General features: G+C 32.9%; 1 protein-coding gene across 7 annotated transcripts in view; it reads left to right on the top strand.

Annotated features, from left to right (window-relative positions):
• Nucleotides 1–20,774, top strand: part of TNS3 (tensin 3) — a 455,488-nt gene that overhangs the window by 374,015 nt on the left and 60,699 nt on the right. For all 7 annotated transcript variants that reach the window (XM_074283576.1, XM_074283574.1, XM_074283580.1 and 4 more), the window contains 3 exons: nt 1,376–1,533; nt 4,025–4,151; nt 4,251–4,331. In XM_074283576.1, the coding sequence (XP_074139677.1) occupies nt 1,376–1,533; nt 4,025–4,151; nt 4,251–4,331 (366 nt within the window). The remainder of the gene's footprint in view (nt 1–1,375; nt 1,534–4,024; nt 4,152–4,250; nt 4,332–20,774) is intronic.

Below are 20,774 nucleotides of genomic sequence, written 5' to 3'. Positions count from 1 at the left end.
TAGCATCATTTTCTTTATACAAAGAAAGGTTTGTTGTTGTTGTTGTTGTTTGTTTGTTTGTTTTAATATGATATGACTTTCCTTCTAGTGGGGAGTGTCTGAGCCTGTTACCTAGCTTTCCACATCTGTCATGGAGAAATTGTCTTTATAAGCCACAAGTACTTTACAAATGAGTCATTTTCTTTATTACTTTATTACTACATAGGAATAACTAGCATTCTTATAGACTTTTAGAGTTTACAAAACACTTTACAAATATTATCTCATTGTATCATCACAACTCTTTAAGGTAAGTACTATTATCATTCCCTTTTGTAAATGAGGAAACCAAAGCAGACAGTTAATGACTTCACCCAACAGACAGCTGGTTCACCTAAGGTGACACAGTCAGATTTGAATTCAGGTCTTGATTCTGGATTCAGTGCTTAATCTATTGTGCCAACTCTGTTTATTTTCTTTTCCTCTAAAAATAACCTTTATGGTTTCTAAGAATTCTAGTCCTGGGTATGGGCCATAGCAGAATGCTGTATGTAGAGCATTTTCTCAGTAAACTTTTTGACTGATGCATGATGATTTTATATGAGAATTCTAGCAAGATGAAATATGCAGATAAAATGTTCAGTAAATATTTCAGTTGATACTTGCTTATTTTTCTGCCACAAAACAAACACACCTACTTGTACACAAATATCTATACTCATTCATTTCTTTTCTTAAAAAACTAAAATTTTTATTTGTTTTATGGAATAAAATAAGCACACAGTATAATAAAAAGGATTGCACATGAAACTGCAAATCCATTATGTACAAATTGTTATTTTGTTTAAATATATATTAAAGTTATGTAAATTACTTACCTCCTTTTTTGCTTCCTTTTCCTCATCCATACCCTAGGGATAGTTTCTATGAAACACAAATAAATGTGTTTGTGCACACATATGAATTATTCTACATTTAAATATATTATTTATTTTCAGTAATAAATTATTATAAAATTATTCTTTACATATGTATATTTGCCAGTTTTTTTCTCTGGATGCAGATAACATCTTTCTTCATATATTCTTTATAGCTAATTTGGGTATTTATACTATTCATTTCCAAAGATGATGGAGTTATGATCCCAAGGAAGCCATTAGACTAAATTACTTTATAAAATTTATTCAGTATGTATGCTATATTTTTGTACAACTAATTTGCAAAGAAATGAAATAGTCAATTTCAAAAATATATATATATATATATATATATATATATATATATATTTTTTTTTTTTTTTTTTTAACTAGGGGATTTTTAGGGAGAAATACTCAAGTAAAATTTTACTAAAATGACACATTTATTTTGTACTCATGTTCTCTCCCATATTGTGTAGGAGATGATCCATCTGGAGGGAGAATCAGGAAATTAAGTCTTGGCCAGTATGACAATGACAGTCCTGGGCAGTCGTCATTTGGTGGATGGGTAAAAACAACTAATATGGATCCAGTTTCAACTCTGGGATCCTTCATTACTTCAGGGGAAACCAAAGAGGTAGATATAACTTGACATTTTTATTACACCTTCCCTCAAAAGATTTCAAAGTATTTTACAAACACCAATCCAGTTCAACTTTATTTTCATGCATACCAAGATTTCTAAAGTTAAAACGATTTCATTTCCACCCTATGTATATGTCCCTTTTGAAAGTGCAACTTGACTTTTAACTACATAGGGAATAATAATTTCTAGTATTCTTCCTCCCTTCCTCCCTTCTCTTCCTCCCTCCCTGTCTTCCTTCCTGCCATCCTTCTTTCCTTCCTTCTTTCTTTCTATTGGGCTTAAGTTCCTTGCCTAGGGTCAATGTTAGTGTTTGAGGTCAAATTTGAACTCAGGGCCTCCTGGCTTCAGAGCCAGTATTTACCATCTAGTTGCCCCCATACCTTCAGTTTTGAACTCTATAATTTGCTTGTTTCTGTTTCTGAGAAATCTCCCATTTTATAGAAATTCTCTATTTTTTTTTAACTAATTCTTTCTATGACATTTTCAGTTATTTTGAAAAAAGTAATTTATGACATTTCTTGATTTGTTCACTGAGGGTTTTTTGTTTTATTGATCTAATACTCACTGGAGATGATTGTGGTTGTTCCATTATGATTTTTTCAGGTATCTTCTTGTTACTCTTCTTTTATGTATACTTCTTTTACTTATTTTTATTACCTTCCTTTGTTCCTTAGTATTTGTTCATTAAAGACTCCTTACTGACTTTTCTGTGAGGATTATCTTGTAATAAATTATTTTTATCTCTTTTTGTTGTTACTGAATTTATTTGGCATATTTCCTACTATTTATTGAGATGATAGAAAATTTGCATTTAGATATGCTTTCTCATTCAGTCAGCTTACCTCATAGTTCTCTTATGGTCTCTAACTTGGGGAATGGGAAAGGATTTATGTATTGGCAAGGGAATAGAAGAGGAATAAGCATTTATATAGCACCTACTACAAGCCAGGTACTTTGCTAAACATTTTTGCATATTTCTTATTTGATCCTCACAAACAACTCTGGGAAGTGCTATTGTTATCCCTACTTTACAGAAAGTAAATTTAAAGTTAAGTTATTTGCTCAGAGTCACAGAACTAGTAAATTTCTGAGAAAGAATTTAAACTCAGTTTTTCTTGACTACAGGCTAGATGCTCTAATCACTGCATTCTTATACCTGTAGTTAATGGGACACAGTCATGACATTTTGCATCTCTTATATATAATACCTTAAGCAGTTTACAAATCAATGCAATATGCAGAACTTTCTTTAGTGAAATGCACAACTCATATGATACCACCATACCTATTACCCAGGTAATGAGACTGAAAAGTTATTTTACTATGCTTGGAAGTCATATTTATCCAAATCTCTTACTATACTTCCTTCAGAAACAGACAGTTCAACTGCTATTATCATAATGAATTGGGCTTGTATTCTTCTAATTATGATAATTTCTTTATGCTAAATTAATATGTTTCTTCCTCTTTTTCTCAATCACTATTTCCTGTTCCTATTACCCTAAACTACTCAGACTGGGTCTGAGCCATAACCCATGCACCAGGAAAGAGAAGAATGTTGTAGAAGAGGAGAGTTCATCAAATTAATTTTCTGTTCTCAGGATATCTGCTCCATACTTCTCCAACTTTGTTTCTTTGTTTCTCCTTCTTCCCTCTTCACTTCTAGAATCAGGAATCATGATCAAATCAACTTTGCTCTCTTTCCCTTAAAGGCTATGTCACTCTATTCCCCCTAAGGCCCCACTCTACATTCTTGTCCTTCTGCACAAAATACTCCTCTCTGGCTATCACTCCCTTTGTTTATTGCTTCCTTCCTTACTTAGAATGAAAGTTAAAAATGGGGGCAGAAACTATCTTTGCTTTTGTATTTTTAACCTTAGCTCTTAGCACAATGCTAGGTAACTTTAAGAACTTAATGAATGATTTTTCATTCATTTATTAATCTTTCATAGTATTTTCTAGAAAGCTCCAAACTAAGATGTTTCTTCCTTTCCCTAGCTCTCTAGTTTCTATCCCTATTGATGACCCCAATAGAAACTGAACTGGTTGCTTGTATTTCTCTCCATGGCAGTTTGTATATTTCCCTGTACATAGTAAGTACTTAATAATTGCATTTTTATCTATTCTTTCCATTTACAATGTGGAAAGAAAATTATGTTTCTTATTTCAATTCTAGCTGTTCCTCTGAAAAATAGCTATAACTGAAATGAGAAGCATAATTAATCTTTCCATATTCTTAATGGAATGAATATATATGCATGTGTATACATACACATACTTCATATATACATATATAGAGAGAGTTCTGATTTTCAGCTAATGAAAAAAAAAAAAAAGAAATACAATAAAGTTAATTAACTTCTAGCATCATGAATCTAGAATTGGATTATAGTCCTTGTGGTCTATATTGAAGTGGTGAAGCTAATGTCCTCTGCCCCTTAAATCCCATTTTATTTTTTCTGCTATGTAAATGCTTTTGCAGACAATGATAACCAATTATCCTCAAGAACTTGATGTGATTGATGGTGGAATATTCTCACCAACCAAAAATGGAAATGAATCTGTCGCTCCTACTCCAGCTTTTCCCTTATCATCAGAAACATCCTATGGTAAGAAAATCTCTATCAGTAATTACTATGTATTCATTGCTTTTTCCATTTTTGATAAGCAGAGTTATAAAAGTAATTTGTTATTTTTTTCTTTTTCAGTAAAAACTCCTCATTATCCTCAGATCAGTCCATCAGAGCAACTCATGAACACCCCAGCCAATTTGTACAAAACAGGACATGGTAAGATTGTTAGCTATTCTTTAAAATGTGTTGGCATTGTCTTAATCAGAAGATCATTCATTTTGTGGGCATGGTAGTAAAGGCTTATGATCTTTGCTACTGAGTAACTTGAGACTGTTGAATTGTTTTACTTTGGGATCAAATTTCTCAAGCCTTTTAGCTTTTGCATAGTTATAGAACTTTAGAGTAATTATTTAAAAATCCTGGCATATCTCAAACCAGGTGATGATTTGGTCATTTAGGTTTAAATTTCAATGTGGTTCAGCAGTAGTAATAAAGGTATTAGTAAGGAAGGAGGGGAGGAATAGAACATAAGGGCAAAAATGCTTAATAAGATGCTCTAAGATTTAATTTTTATCCAACTTTTTTGAATTTTTAGGAGTTTCCCTTGATCTATGACTGCTAATTTTCTAAAACTTTTGTTCTCTATTCATTCTGATTCTTTCTTCTGTATTAAAACTTTTTATTTGCTATACTATATAAAACATTTTCCATATATCTCATGAAATATTAAATGTAATAAACAAAAAGTGTAGCTTATCTACAGCAAACTATTTAATTTTGTGTGGGTAATGGTACGTACTCTGCATCAAAGTACTATGAAGCTATTTGTTAGAAAGCAAAATATTTAATTCTTTCCTTTTCAGTCAAACTAAGCATGGGAAGCTATTAAGCTTTGATTTAGTCATAAATATGTTTCTCTGAATCCCAAACTGAGAAACATAGACTTTTATAACCTTTATGTCAGATCTTCACAATGAGTCTTCACGGTTTCATTATTCATTGTGATTTTTAGAAAGTCCAAAAAGTCAGGAAAAATAAAAACAAACAAAAACCCAAATATCACTTTATACCAAATACAAATGATTTTTCTGATTTACCTATTATGTCACTTGAAAATAGAAGTTAGAAATTCTTTTATTCCTCTTAGCAGTGGTTAGAATAATCATGGATATCTGTTTATTTGTTTTTCTTCAAAAAAAAAAAAAGATAGAAAACCTGACATAGAAGATGACAAAGAAGAAAAATTCTTTGATTCGGAGTTGCTTCTAAGGAGAATGTCCTCAGTTCTGAGAAATTTTTATTTTCCTGAGGGAAATCTTAGTTTTGAAAATTTTCTAATGTTATTTAGAGCCATTCTTATTGAAAAATGAGTATTCAAGTTGAGTAGTAGCATTTTTAAGTAAAGATCCAAATATATTTATATTTCTATAAAACATTTAGTTATATTATGGGAGACCACTTTTATTAGCTGGCTAAGAAATAAATCAGAAACTTTGTGAAAGAATAGCTATAAAATGTTAGCACAGTATATATATAGTAAATACTTAATAAATGCTTATTCTGTCCCTTTTGCCTTTCTCCTTATTGCAATGGAAGTTTTATTAGGATATGTATCTTCTTTGAAATAAAATACTCATTTGTAGATTAAGCTCTGCTCTACTTATTAAATACTTTTAAAAGTTCTACATTGGTACCATTTCAAAAGTTATTCCTAGACTCCAGTCCTGGGACAAGATGTGTGGTGGCCAAATTGGCAACACAAAGGGATATGGGGTGGGAAAGGAGGAAGGGATCATTTAATATGATAGGATCTGATCTGCTTTGCTCAACTATGTACTTAGTTGTTTTTATGGATGTTTCAAATATAGTGATAGAGAGGAGAATAGTGAGGTGGAGAATGTTGTGGATTCATGGAAGCTGAAGTCTGATCATTTCTCAATGGCAGGAAAAAAGAGCTATGAGTTTCCTAGATCTCATCATTCCATGTCTTAAGAAAAAGTAGCATGTAATCTAAGCCTTTTGTTATCAAGTAGCTGTTGAAGAAAATGAAGAAGGAAAGAAAGCCTTTGTTGAAGAGAATTATTACCATTTAAGGAAAGTTGCTTCTGACCTATCAACAAAAGACATTTATTCGAGCCATCTGTCAATATATATTCCTATAGCTTTCATATACATAAAACCCTTTGTTATCATAGTCATTATAATGGAACTTTAATTTTAAAAGAAAATAAAAAGGAGAGAAGCTCTTATTATGCCAGCCTTCCAAAAATGAATCTAACATATTGCTAAAAAAAAAAAAAAAAAAGCCCCCTTTCATTGTTTACATTTCACTGGAAAAGACTTAAATCATAGTTATGAATTGTTTTGTTTCTCTTTTGATGAAGAAAGTTAATGTTCCTTAGTAGATGTTGTCAGTCTGAATCAGAAAGTTCTGATTCTGTTCTCATCTTCTCAGTGCTCTTCACTAACTAAGCAGCATATAACCTTTCAGTGGACAGTTCTCCAAGACTAACTTGCAAAACAACTATTATTCTGAATTGATAGAGGGAATTTCTTCATAAGAGTTGCCCACATCAATGAAATCTTTAGTCCAGAATAAAAAAAAAAATACAGGAGAAAAGAAAAAGTATTTTGGCTCTCCTATGAAAATATTCTTTATCTTTTAACATAATGAAATTTTATTTGCCCTTTCCTATTGTTGATCAACAGTAAATTGTTTTTAGATTTAATTTTTTTTTAATTTGAAAAGTCCAGCTCCCCTTCCTGAGATATATTAATAATATTTTTAGTTGTTTTATTTTTTGCTTAGAAACACCAGGTTTTCATATCATAAGAGATGAAGATAAGAAAATAGGTTCCAAAGTTCCCAGTAGAGAAAGATTCAGGCAACTTCCTGTTGGATAAGAAATGAGAGTTATTTTTGGTTTTTAGATTAAGTATAAGTGATATCTGTTCGGACTGTACAATTTGTGAAATATGCCTGAGTCCCACGGGCTGCACAAAACAGTGTTTTATTCAGTCGTCTTGTACAGTGGTGGGGTGGAGATTTCATTCTGGAGGAGGTGTAGGAAGAGGGAGAGACATAGTTCTGTACTATTTTAAAGTTTACAAAGCACTTTCCTCACAACAACCTCATGAAGTAGGCATTGTAAGCAGTATTGTCCCCATTATACAGATGAAGTTAAATGGCTGAGATTCTGTCAGTTCATGGATAGAACTAGAACTCCGCTTTGCAGATGTCAGTGCTTTTTTTCTTAGTCTTCACAGCTTTACAAATCTTTTTCTATCACTTGCCTTTTATTCCTGCTTTTCTTTTTCAGATATACCAGTGACTTTATTCTACCTTTTAGTCAAAGTTTCTAGTTTCCTGGTATCAACCAGCTCTGCTCCGTGTTTGCCAGTGGAGCCAAAGAGCTGGCATTTGTTAAGGGATTTGCTATATTCATTGAATATGAGATCCCAGGCACTGACTTCAAAGAGTTTACAATCTAATAGGATAATAACCATTATGTAATCTAGATTCTGAGTTCAATGACAATGACATAGTTCCATGAGAGTATTGAGGGAAGAAAGATTGCTTTGTGGATAGAGCAGGAAAGAAAGTGGGCAGCATTTGAACTGCAGATTCAAAGGTAGTATTAGATGGATAAAGTTGGGATGGAGAGGGCAGGGCATTCCAAGCAAGGAAATAGGAAAGCACAAGATTTATTTGGTCCCCAGTCATATAGTTTTGCCAGACCATAGAGTAGATGTTGAGAAACTAGTATGTGATGAGTATGGAAAAAAGTCTTGTGACATTGTAAAGAGTGCCTTGAACATTATGGAGTATTGTTCAATCTCACTTCAAACCAATACTCCTCTTTCCCTGACTGTTCAGCAATTTTCAGGTATGTATTGATTAGGTTAATGGCATTTAAGTTCAACAGTGGATCCAGCAAATTTGAAGAACTTGTTAGAATGTGTAAGAAAAATATTTATGAGTAGAGATCCTTTAGGTTCTGCTTATCTAACCTAATGGTACTCTTGGAATGGTATGCATGGAATTAACATTGCTTTCTCATACCATCTCCACCCCACACACATATTTTGGATACAGCTCTGCTCTCATCAAAACAGTTATTGCTTAGGGAGGGTGCCTTTGTTGGCCTAGATCCTCTTTTCAAAAGCAGTGATAACAAATCAAGGAATGTTGATTCATTTATTCAACCTGAGCAGTTATTGGCCTAGGCTAAATATATTTTTTTTTTCTTTAAGGGGTTTCTGCTTGTTAGGCAATCTACTTACTTTAGTAAAACCCGCCTATAGACAAACACTGGAATTGAATTGTCAAAATTCATAGAAGATCCAATTGCAAAATAAAACAGATTAACCTATTAACTTCCTGGTCTTTCAAACAATATCATTTTGACAGTGGTCTAGCCTTTATAATCTGTTATTTATAGAAAGCTACAATCTTTTCAGAGAGACTAGTCAAATCATTATGTAGTTTAACAAGTAAAGTCAATTTCCTGTTCTCTTTTATTTTGCTTTTTATTCCTACTTATAGTCCATGCAATCAAGTTTTATTCCAGGTACTCATTATAATATACAGTTAATCCCAGTCTTTTAAAAAGTAGATCAGCAGAACAAAAGCTCAAACTTTTCTTAACCAAGCTAGAAAAATTGAATAGTGACTAGAGGTGGCTTGGTCAGAGACAACCAACTCACCTGTGGTTTTGGAGCAAGAAGTTCATCACCAGAGGCTAAGACATAAGATGATTATTGATGAGGGTAAAGAGGGAAGAAAGAAGGCAACTCCTGGAGACTTTCTTCCCATATGTGAAAGAAAAACACACTTGTATGAGAGCGGTGATGAAGTCACAGATTAGTAAATTGGTCAGTAAATATTTATTAAGCACTGACTTCCTGAGTACTTCATTTAACAACTTTTTATAGAACGGTTCTTGTTCAGTTTTGTTTTGAAGCTAGATAGTCATTCAATCAGTCAGTTTTGAAGTCCCTTCAAACTAATATTCTGTTGCTTGCAGATTTTCTAGCTGAACTTAGTCTAGCCCTTTAGCCATAGGGTGGAACATATCCCACAGCACGGAAGGACTGAAAAGCAGAGCTAATTGCAAAAATTCGGTGGAGAAAGGAAGAACAATAGATAATCTGAAGTCCTGGACTGATGTTTTTGTTTGTTTCTTTGTTTTATTTTATTTTGATTTTTGTTTTTATTGATTCAATTGAATTTTCTAGTTCAAAGTGTTTGTTTACAATAATTAAGTATTTATTATGTATCCAAAGTTATTTTCTTTGTCAGTCAATGAAATATAATTTTTTCATACATGCTGGAAATGTGCATGATGCCAGCCATAAAGATAGATGTGCTATACATTATAAGCTTAGTCCATATTTATTTAATGAGATTATAAATCTCATTAAATACTGATCTTATAAATGGAAAGTAACAGAGAGCAATAGAAAGGATGTAGTTAAGTGCAGATGAGAGGTCTTAATTCCTCTCTAAGCCTGTCACTTCTTGTAACTAGCGTGTCCCTGAGCAAGGTACACTGTGGCTACTCTGATTCCTCATATGTACCAAAAGGAGATTGGACTAGCTGATCTCTAAGATTATTTAACATTAATGCTTTGAAGCATGACCACCCATAAAACTGAACAAACTAGTAACCCCTCTTTCTGTGGGCCATATCCTTTTGGCATACTTAAACTTTTTGTTCACTGAGAAACATTCTTACTGCTTGAGCTAAGTACCTCCAGGATCCGGTCAAGCAAGAAGAGGAGAGGCAACATTGTGAAATGTTCCAAGAGAAGCCCAGTGTTGCATTAGGTTTTCTGTGTTAAGGTACTGTTGCAAAAAGCAAGCCAGGTATGAAATCAACTAATCCCTTCACTGCTTAGCAAAAGCAATGTCTCCTCCCTGGGTTGGTTTTAACCTTGGCAAGTACTCTCTGTAACCTTTGCAGGCAACCTGTAAACACTATAAGAAATGGGATAGTAGCTGATCCTGTTGAGTTGTTTTATTTAAAAATTTAAAAGGATCCTAAGGAATACTGTGTTGGCTCTCAATTCAGGATTATAAAATTCTTACTTATTTTGTTTTGTGTTGTTACTCTGGCTGTGCAGGGCTTTCCTTTGTTACTATGTACATGTTTTGCTTTGGAGCTAGAGATACATGCTAATTAATCATGTATTAAATTAGAAATTTAGTGAAAATAGGCTCCTATATATGCCTAGAGGTAGCAGCAAAGTAGCTTAGTAGAAAGAATGATGTATCTGGAGTCAGAAAGACCTGAATTCAAATCCTGATTAAGACACTAACTGTGTGACTCTGCATAAATCAATTTGATCAACTATAAAATTAGGATAATTATAACTACCTCCTAGGGTTGTTGTGAAGCTCAAATAAAATAATATTTGCAAGCACAATACCTTGCACATAGTAATCATTTTATCTTCCTTCCTTCCTTCCTTCCTTCCTTCCTTCCTTCCTTCCTTCCTTCCTTCCTTCCTTCCTTCCTTCCTAACTGCCTGTTTGCTTGCCTTCCTGCCTTCCTTTCTTCCTTCTTGCCTTCCTACTTCCTGTCTTCCTAACTTCCTTTCTTTTTTCTTTGTTCCCTTCCGTTTTCCCCTTCTCTTCCTCCCTCATTCCTTGTTTCCTTTCCTCTCTCCCTTTTTCCCTTACTTCCCCTTTTCCCCCCTCCATTCCTTCATGCTTCCTTCCTTCCTTTGTTTCATTTCACTTCCTCCATGCCTCCTTCCCTATTTCCCTCTCTGTCTTCTTTCCTTCCTTCCCATCTGCCTGTCTTTATTTAAAATCCTAACTAATTTAGGAGAATTGAAAACAAATTTAAAAAATCACTAGTGTACAATGTAGTGTTTTTATTTATTTATTTACTTTTATCAACAGCTCTTTCTCACTTTTGAATATACACATATGAATTGAATGAAGTTGATATTTTCTACTTATTTCATATAATTTGTTATCCAAGACTAGTTTAAAGAGCCATCATGATCTGGGATATATAGAATATTATGCTGGAATTCTCTTAATCTGGATTTTGCTTTGATCTCTTCCTCATTTACTGGAAGGTGGATAATTGATCTGGCAGAAGTTGATATTGAAAAAGTCTGTGTTTCAGGTGAATGGGAAGTACCCCCAATGTGACTTACTTAGCATGCGCTTACTTTTATCAGTATGATGTACAAAAGCTATAATGGGCTTGGTGTATGTATGTTGAATATGTCTAATAAGGTAGTCATAGTGCTCTGGCAATGTCTGGAATGTTGAGTTTAGCCCTAGGCACTGTGTTTTAATAGGGACATTGACAGAGTTAAATGTCAACAGGTTGTCAAGGGATCTAAAAATTCAAAAGTGGAATTGTTGGAGGGGGAGAACTGTCACTCAGTTATTTGGTGATCGAGTGAACTAGAAACATTTTTTTCTTAAGAAAAAAAGAAAAGGGGTCAAGAGTTAAACTGAAGTCCACCTCTAAAGCCCACTATGCTAAATAGTTAAAACTTAGCTTTTCAAGACAATGCTAGGAGACTGCAAATGCTGGTAGATCCTCCCATATTAGAAAGCTTTCCATTAGTAGATTTGATGACTGACAACATGTCACTCAGGAGAACCAGACAGGCTAAGCTAATTTCAGAGAATGTAACAACCTAGTTGGTTGCAGAATAGTGATCTTTATTTTTGGTCCAACATTTCACAGGGATCATTTTCCCTGTTATAAATGTTAAGGGTGAAGGATGGGAGGAGTTGGGAGGATTAATTTGCATTGTTGGTAAACAGTCTATCACTGATGAGATCACAGGTCCTTAAAACAGTGAGGTATTTAAACAAGGGCCAGTACTAGGCTTTGAAGACAGACAAAATAAATTCCTTCCTTTTCTTTGTTTGCTATTTAATATAAAGGGGAGAGGCTCTAGTGTCAGGTTTTCCTATTACATACTTAAAGAACTTTTGAAGAACAGGTCCACACAACATAGGAAGTCAACCTTTAGATCAGTTTCATAAGAAGTAAAATAAAAATGTTATATACAATGAGGATTAGCAGTAATTAAAACAAAAAAAATTACAAGAAGAACCATTGGGCATAAGTTTTCTCACAATTCCATATTTTTTTTAAAGTTTAAATATAGGGCAGTGTGAAAAATAATAGTTCTCTACCCTTGTTAATTCCGAGGTAATATTTAGAAAGCCCATTTCTCAAAGTCTTTTTGATATTTGTATGAGTACATAAACAAAAACAAATATATGTACTATAAAGATACTCAGATGAATCTGTGATTTCATCAGTGAATATTTTCTCAAACAGTACAGATTTAAACTCATTTACACTTACCCTTCATGTATAACTCATGGCCATAACCCCCTCACTTTGTCACAGTAGATCTACCCGTCATGCCAGGGATCTTCCTCAAGTTTTCCCAGTAGTCCCAGTATACCAGCAGAGCTCCCAGGTTTGTCTCTTGCTCAGCCCTCAATCTTGCCATATGAAAATGTAAAGTCTTCCATGAACCCAAGCAAAATGGAATGTACTATATACAAAGTAATAGCAATGTTCTGGGATGACCAACTTTAAATGATTTACTATTCTCGGTAGTATAATCATCATCCATAACTACTCTGAAGTTCTTATGATGAAAAATCCTGTCTATACCTAGAGAAGGAGCTGATTGTGTCAGAATACAGATTGAAGTATTCTTTCTTTCTGTAGTCCCTTCTCTCTCTTTCTCTCTTTTTAACATTAAGGTTTTTATTTTTATTAGATTGGGAGATCTGTGTTTTCTTTCACAACTTGATTTTTATGGAAATGTTTTGCATAACTTCCCATGTGATTTCTTAGTTGTGGGTGAAAAGGGAGAAAACCTAGAACTCAAAAATTTTAAAAACAAATGTAAAAATTTTGCATTGAATGTAACTGAGGAAAATAGTAAATAGATCAAATACAAAAAAAAAAAAAAATCCAAAAGAAGACAGCTAAAAAATAAAAATATAATTTCTTTTAAAAATATATTATAGGGGCAGCTAGGTGGCGCAGTGGATAGAGCACCAGCCTGGAATTCAGGAGGACCCGAGTTCAAATGTGGTCTCAGACACTTAACACTTCCTAGCTGTGTGATCCTGGGCAAGTCACTGAACCCCAGCGGGGGGGGAGGGAGGAGGGAATATATATATATAATAAGATTTTTTTGAGGAAAAAAAAGTGCTTAGTTTATGTCTGGCATCTTACAGGTACTTAATTCCTTTCTCTTCCTTTTTGAAAAGGATCAGAGATGAAATCATTATGGATTAGAGAAATAAAATTAAAACGACTTTCAGATATTTTATAACTATCAGATTGTTTAAAATGGTTATAGAGAAAGCAGCAGATATTGGAGGAGATGCAGGAAAAAATTAGGACAATTCATTATTTGTAGAATTATGAACAGATTCAACCATTTTGAACAGAAATGCAAAATTATGCCCAAAAAGTTATTTTTTAACCCAGAAATACCACCAGTTGGTCTATTTCTGAAAGTAATTTAGAAAAAGGGAAAGAACTTATACCTCCTAAAAATATTTATAGCAGCTCTCTGTTGTGGCAAAAACTTGAAATTGCAAGGATGCCTGTTAATTGGTGAATGGCTCAATAAATAGTGGTATATAATTGTCATGGAACTACTATGTTATAAGAAATAATGAACACAAAATTCATAGGAAACATGGATGGACTTAAATGAAGTAATGAAGAGAAAATGAGCAGGACCAAGAAAACATTATATATATTAACAGCAGTATTGTTTTAAGAACATCTATATTAATTTCACAGGACATGAAGGAAGATGTTATTTGCATCCAGAGAAAGAACTAATTAATAGAAATATGTATAGAATGATTTTACGCAAACACACACTGCTGTGTGTGTGTGTGTGTGTGTGTGTGTGTGTGTGTGTGTGAGAGAGAGAGAGAGAGAGAGAGAGAGAGAGAGAGAACTAAATGGGAAAGGGGAGGCAGAAGGGATGACAAAAAGAAATTAACATTGTAGATTTACAGTTTTATGTGCAATCTTTATTATACTATCATTTTATTTCATAAATTAAAAATAGAACAAGTAAAGTTTTTAAAAAAGAAAAAAAAGTGCTACAGCATACAAATCTATGTTATTTATTAGTTATACCATACAAATAAATGTTAACATTTTCAAATTATGGGTGTTGCTCTCTACAAATTATCTACATATTTGTTCCAGAAGCAGTAGTGGTAATCTTTCCAGACTAGACTTTTTATAGCCTTTATATAAAATTTACATGAAATCCCTCTTCTGACCAGACCAGAAATTTATTGGAGAAGAGTTTTCATAATTTATTATAGTTCTACCTCTAATTTTCACCTAAATATCAAAGCTATGGGGGGGGGGGGAGTTGGTAAAAAGAACTGAAAATTAATTTAATAGAACTTCAAATTATTCTTTTTTCTTTAAATTACCTCCTCCTGGCCCACATAAAGAGTCTTTTCTGATAGAACAGAGAGCAGTTCCAGTCCACTTTGAAGTAATGATACTTCCATAACTCCAAATTAGCCAATTATTTCTTATATGACCTTTACTTCACCTCATCTGTAAAATGGGGAGGGTGAATGATTCTAGAGATGACTTCTAATTTCTCTTCTGTCTCAAAAGTCCTTTAATCTTGTAATTCTATAAATGAGTTTACACAAATAAATATAGCTAGGAAAATAGAGATACACACAAACATGTATACATACATATTCTGCTGAGCAGGTTACAACATGTTCAATAATAAATTAACAAAAGATAATCAGAAACAGTAGTGTCTAGGTAAAAAATTAGTAGTTTTTTAAACACCTGTTTTCTTCTGATCTCCCTTCCCAATCCCATTTTAATGCCAGAAAATAACATGACTTCATTAATCAGTAAGACTTTAACTTAAGATAAATTCATTGGGAGATACTCTAGTATAGTAGATAGACTTAGGGTCCAGACATTTGAATTTTAATAATGATTCTGAAACTCATTTCTTGGGTAACCTCAGGCAAGTCATTTATCTTTTCTAAGCCTCACTTTTCTTGTCTGTAAAATATTTACTAGCTTACATGCTTTGTGAGGAAAGTGAATTTCTAAACTTTCAAGTTCTATTAAAAGTGAATTGCTGCTACTGGAGTTGGCCCAGCCCTGAATATTTAAAAATCAATAGTAACTTCTCTTTTCTGGATTTCATTTTTCATTTTTTTTTAATAAGCATGATAGGATGATTTCAGAAAGACTCGGAGAGCCTTACATGAACTGATGTTAAGTGAAGTAAGTAGAACCAAGAGAACATTGTACATGGCAACAAGATTATACAATGATTAATTCAGATGGACTTTGGCTCTTTTCAACAAAAAGATGATACAGGTCTATTCCAATAGACTTGTGATGGAGAGAGCCATCTGCATCCAGAGAGGGGGCTGTGGGGACAGAGTGTGGATCACAACATAGTTTTTTCACCTTTTGTTGTTGTTTTTTTTTTTTTTTCCCTCATTTTTTCCCTTTTGATCTGATTTTCTTGTGCAGCATGATAAATGTGGAAATATGTTTAGAAGAACTGCACATGTTTAACATATATTGGATTATTTTCCTATCTAGGGGAGGTGGGTAGGGGGAAGAGAAGGAGAAAAATTTGTAACACAAAGTTTTAAAAGAGTCATTGTTGAAAACTTTGTATTTTGAAAAATAAAAAGCTATTATTAGAAAAAGTAAAATGAGAACGATTAGAGTAAATGATCTCTGAGGTCTTTCTAGCTCAGGTATTTTGTGATGTCCTTTCATTGTTGTCAACTTTATCCTTATCTTATTTCCAACACTAATTTTGTGACCCAGAACAAATCATTTTGTCTTTCTCGGCTTGTTTCCTTGTCACAATAAAGACCTACCTTACAGGATAAGATTCTACTGAAATAACTTACACAAACTGCTTCATCAGCTTTTATAGACTATATAAATTGAACTGCATATGTTATTTAATTCTTAAAGACTAGGCTAGCAGCATATAGAATTAGTCAGCCATGCTAAGAAGAAGGGTTTCAAATTTAGAATCAGAGAGATGGACAGGGTGAATCATCTCAGAGCTGCCTAGACAAATGGAGAGAATTTCATTTCATAATAGTCTACTCTGTGTGTGTTTGTGTGTGTGTGTGAGATTTCATATATAGTGTTATGTATTATATATAATAATATGTATATAGCATATATATATAGTACATATATAGTAGTTATGTAGTCATAGTTATATATATATATAGCATATATTAAATTTTTGTGTGTATTTATATAGTGATTTTTGTTCTTTTTTTTAAAAGCAAAACATGTATGCACATATGCAGCAAATTTGTCTATAATGCATTCCATAAGATTTAATTTAATTTAGTGCTTCAAAGCAAGTTATTTTATTGTTGTGGAAATTCCCTTTCAGCAAACACCTTTATATCTTATGTGAAGATCTGCATTTTCAAAAATCCTTTTTAAAAAAAAAATCATCATCCATTGTAACCAAGTATAGTATAGTGTATATTATAGTAATAACTTTTCCAAAATCACCCTATTTCTAAGCCAGATCCCAAGACTACAGGCATGCAACTCTATCCCAGAGCCAATATTTGGAACAAGTTTCTATAAACAACTTTGTCATACACTGATATATCCTCAAAGGAAGTAAGGAAAGAAAACATTTTTAAATGATTACAGTTTTCCTACATTGTGTCCTGATAATACAATTAGGCATCAGGCTGGAATAGATAATATAGATATATATTCTGCTCTCCATCTAGGTACAAATATATACATTCTATTCAACTTGGAAACTTGAAGATTTAGGAGGAACGGTTAACTAGCTGCAAATATTTACAGTTATCATGAGTAAAAAGAACCTTATTTTATAAATAATATTTTTTTATTGTTAGGATTTTTGTTTCTTTGTTTTGTTTTTCGGTCCAGTTGAGATTCAATATCTTGTCCAGGGTCACACAGTTAATAAGTGTCTAAAGCCAAATTTCAACTCAGGTCCTCCTGACTCCAGGCCAGACTTATATTCAGTATATCACATAGCTGCCCCTACATAATTTTTTTATTTAATTGTTATTATTTTGGAGGCAGGTAGGATAAAGAACTGGTCTTGGAGTCAAGAAGAGTTGAGTTCACATCCTGTCTTTGCCATTTATTATCTGTTTAATCCCTGATTAAGTCACTCAAACTTTCTTATCTTCAGTTTTCTCATATGTAATATGAGAATAATAATAATAGCACCTCATTTATAGGCTTGTTTTGAAGATTCAATGAGTTGAGAATACAAACCTTGAAGCACTATATAAATGCTAGCTGTTATTATTATTATAAAACATAGATAAATTTTTAAGTTTATGTATATAATATATATTATATATATAACATCCTTCTTTATATAAATAAGTAACTAAGCTTTGAAAAATATAATGTGTACAGTATATAAATTTCCAGGAAACCATGGCAATAGACTTTCCTTGTGGTTTAAGAAAAGAAAACACAAATTTTCTAAGACAAGGCATGGTACTTAGATATAGTACTTTCAGTCATCTCTGCCTCCTCAGCATGATGAAAGGGAAATGGTATATTCTACAGCATATTGGAGACATACTCCAGTTCATGTCCCTGAGAGTTTCCTCTCTGGAGAAAACTAAGTACTGATTTGGACTATTGGTGAAAAAAAGCAAATAGAAACAATTGCTGCCTATTGTGTATCTATTGGCTTAGAAAACTACAAATTAACATTGTATTGGCTTACATTTTTATTTATTTGTTAAACATTTTCCAATTATGTTTTAATCTGGTATGATCTCATTCTGAAATTGTATGGGCTGGAAATTTGACACCTCTGATTGGACTATCTGCATAGGAAAGAGTTTTTAGGTTATATTATTTTTCACATTTCTTTCTTTTCTTAAAGGGTTCATAAAGTTCCTGTTAATGCCTCATCTCCAAATTTTATACTGTTTGCATAGAAATATTTTGCAAGTATTCTGTCATGCCCTGGCTTAATAGGTGCTTGACTGACCTGGAGGAAGATTCATCAACTTTAGCCATATCTATTCATTGCAAGAATCTCCTTCCTATAATCTGTTTTGAACATTCCCAGAGAAGAAGAATTTGTTGTATCTTAGTGGAACCATGCCAGACCTGGAGTCAGGAAGATCTCACTTTAGAACTGGGCTTCACACCCTTACAAACTGTTTAGGCTCTGCAAATTACTTATCCTCTATCTGCTGAAATAGTGTCATCTTTTTTTCCTGGGTGTTTTGAGAATTAAATAAGATTATATTAGTAGAGTACTTAGCACTGTGCTTGACATATTAAAGACATACAATAAATGCTTGTTTCTTTCCTCATTTCATTATAAAAGCTAGTCTTTTTTTTTTTTTTTTTTTTTTTTTTAATGGCTCTGATTATTTGGGGAAAAAATTCTTCTATTGAGTTAAAATCTGACTCCATACAAGTTTTGTCCATTGTATCTACTTCTTTTCCTTTGGAACTAGCAATAATAAGTGTGATCTTTCTTCCTCATGGTTTCAGATATTTAAAGGTAGTTATTATCTAGTCCAAATCTTCTCTCTTCTAAACTGAATATCCTCATTTCTTTCAGTTCTTCTCTTGTGTAATTTTCAGATCTTTTAGCCATTCTTGTCACCCATCTTTGGATATAGTCCACTTTGTCACAGTCCCTCTCAAAATGTTGTGTCCAGAATTGAACACCATACAGTAAGTGTGGTCCTAACAGTGCAAAGTATAATAGAACAATCATATCCCTTTTTCTGCATGTTTTTATTAATGCTTTTACATCAGCTTTTTTGGTAGTCATATCAAACATTGTTAATTGACCTTAAACATTCAATTAGCTAAAATGTCTAGACCTTTTCTGGATTAAAGACAGATAAATCATGTCTCCCTAACCCTTTACTAATACAAATTAATTTTTAAATCTTAAATTTGGATTTTACATTGGTCCTTGTTAAGTTTTATTTGTTTTTGTTTTGTCCCATTATTCCTGCCAGATAATTTTTTGAATTTTAATTTTATTTAATGTGTAGGCTAGCCTTCCTAGGTTTCTGTTAAACACAAATTTGAATTTTTTTTTCTTCTTCATTTTATGACTTAAAACAGGGATTCTTAACCCAGAATCTATAAACTTGTTTTTTAAAAAAAATATATTTTATAATTATATATTTTTATAATTTGATTCTTTTGTAATCTTATGCATTTTGTTTTATGCATTTAAAAATATTATTCTGAGAAAAATCCATTATATGTTTCACTAGACTGCCAATGAGGAGGAGTAAGGGAAGAATGTAGAGAGTTGGAAGGTACCTATGAAATAAGTAAGATTGAGAACCCCAGTCTTAAATCAAAAAGCTGAAAACAGTCTCAAGGAGAGAACTAAACACATAGCCCTGAGACATTACACTAGCAATGTGTCTCTGAGTTGACATTGATATATATTATAATATTTTGGGAATGTAGCTGTTCACTCAGCTATGAACCCACTTAATTGTATTATATCAAATAGCCAATTTTCCCTCCTCTTGCCTACAAAAGAAGGAGACTTCTGTCAATTGCTTTTCTTAAGTTGACAGGCCCAATGTTATTAGTGGCTTGGGTGGTGGATTTGGAGTCAGGAAATCTGGAGTTCAAATCCTGCTTCAGCCTTTTATAAGGTAGGCAGACCACTTTTCTGGGCCTCAGTTTGCATTACTATAAATGAGGGACTTGTTCTTGATGTCCCCTAATGTTTTATTTTTAATTTTTTGAGCCTATGAGCCATAAACACAGAGATATGTCATTAACCTGATTCACTAGTCTACTAAATTTATCTTTAGAACGGTGATAAAAACTGTGTCGTAGCTGTCATACCAAAGTGTGACTCATCCTTACCAGAGTCATGGCCATTCTAAGTGATTACAGTTTCCTTTTCTATATATTCATCATCTATTTTATAACATAATTTTATTAAGGTTTTGTTACATCATGGGAGCGTTCTGACCTTTAGTTTTAATGACTACATTTTCTACCATTTTTCCAACATAGAACGTTTTCCGATCTGAAATCTGTCAATGTCTTTCAATTTTCTGCCATTCATCAAAGAACTACAAGGGCTAGTTACTTCTGCAACCTAGGACATGGTTCTTAAGTATTAGAAATGAGCACAAATACAAGATTCTTTCTCATTGTCTATTTACCTATGTTGATCTTAATTTTCCTCTAAAACATTTTTTTCTAACATTCTAAGTTGGAAACTAATTTTTTTTTTTAAATAGAAAAGGCAGAAGCAATACACAATAAGATTTGATAATTTCTGTTTTCCTTTCCAGCCTGGATCTGGGCATTGCTATTGGTTAGGGATTGTTTTCTATATTCCATAGTGAGCTTTAAGCCTTAGGAGAATGAGGTAAGACAACCAGTGGAATAACAATTTTAAAAGGCTATAAGGTAAAATATTTGTCATTATAGGGAGTGCTTGTTCAAAACTGCTATGGATCAGCTTCAGTCACTATCCTAAGGGGCACTATATGAGAGAGATTTATCTGCAAAACTTCAAACCTTAACTGAAGATGACAGTTTCTGAGATGGGATCTGGCTATCAGAG

Source organism: Sminthopsis crassicaudata, chromosome 1 (assembly GCF_048593235.1).
Source record: "Sminthopsis crassicaudata isolate SCR6 chromosome 1, ASM4859323v1, whole genome shotgun sequence".
Classification (NCBI taxonomy): Eukaryota; Metazoa; Chordata; class Mammalia; order Dasyuromorphia; family Dasyuridae; genus Sminthopsis; species Sminthopsis crassicaudata.
This window is presented reverse-complemented; position numbering and strand designations above follow the sequence as displayed.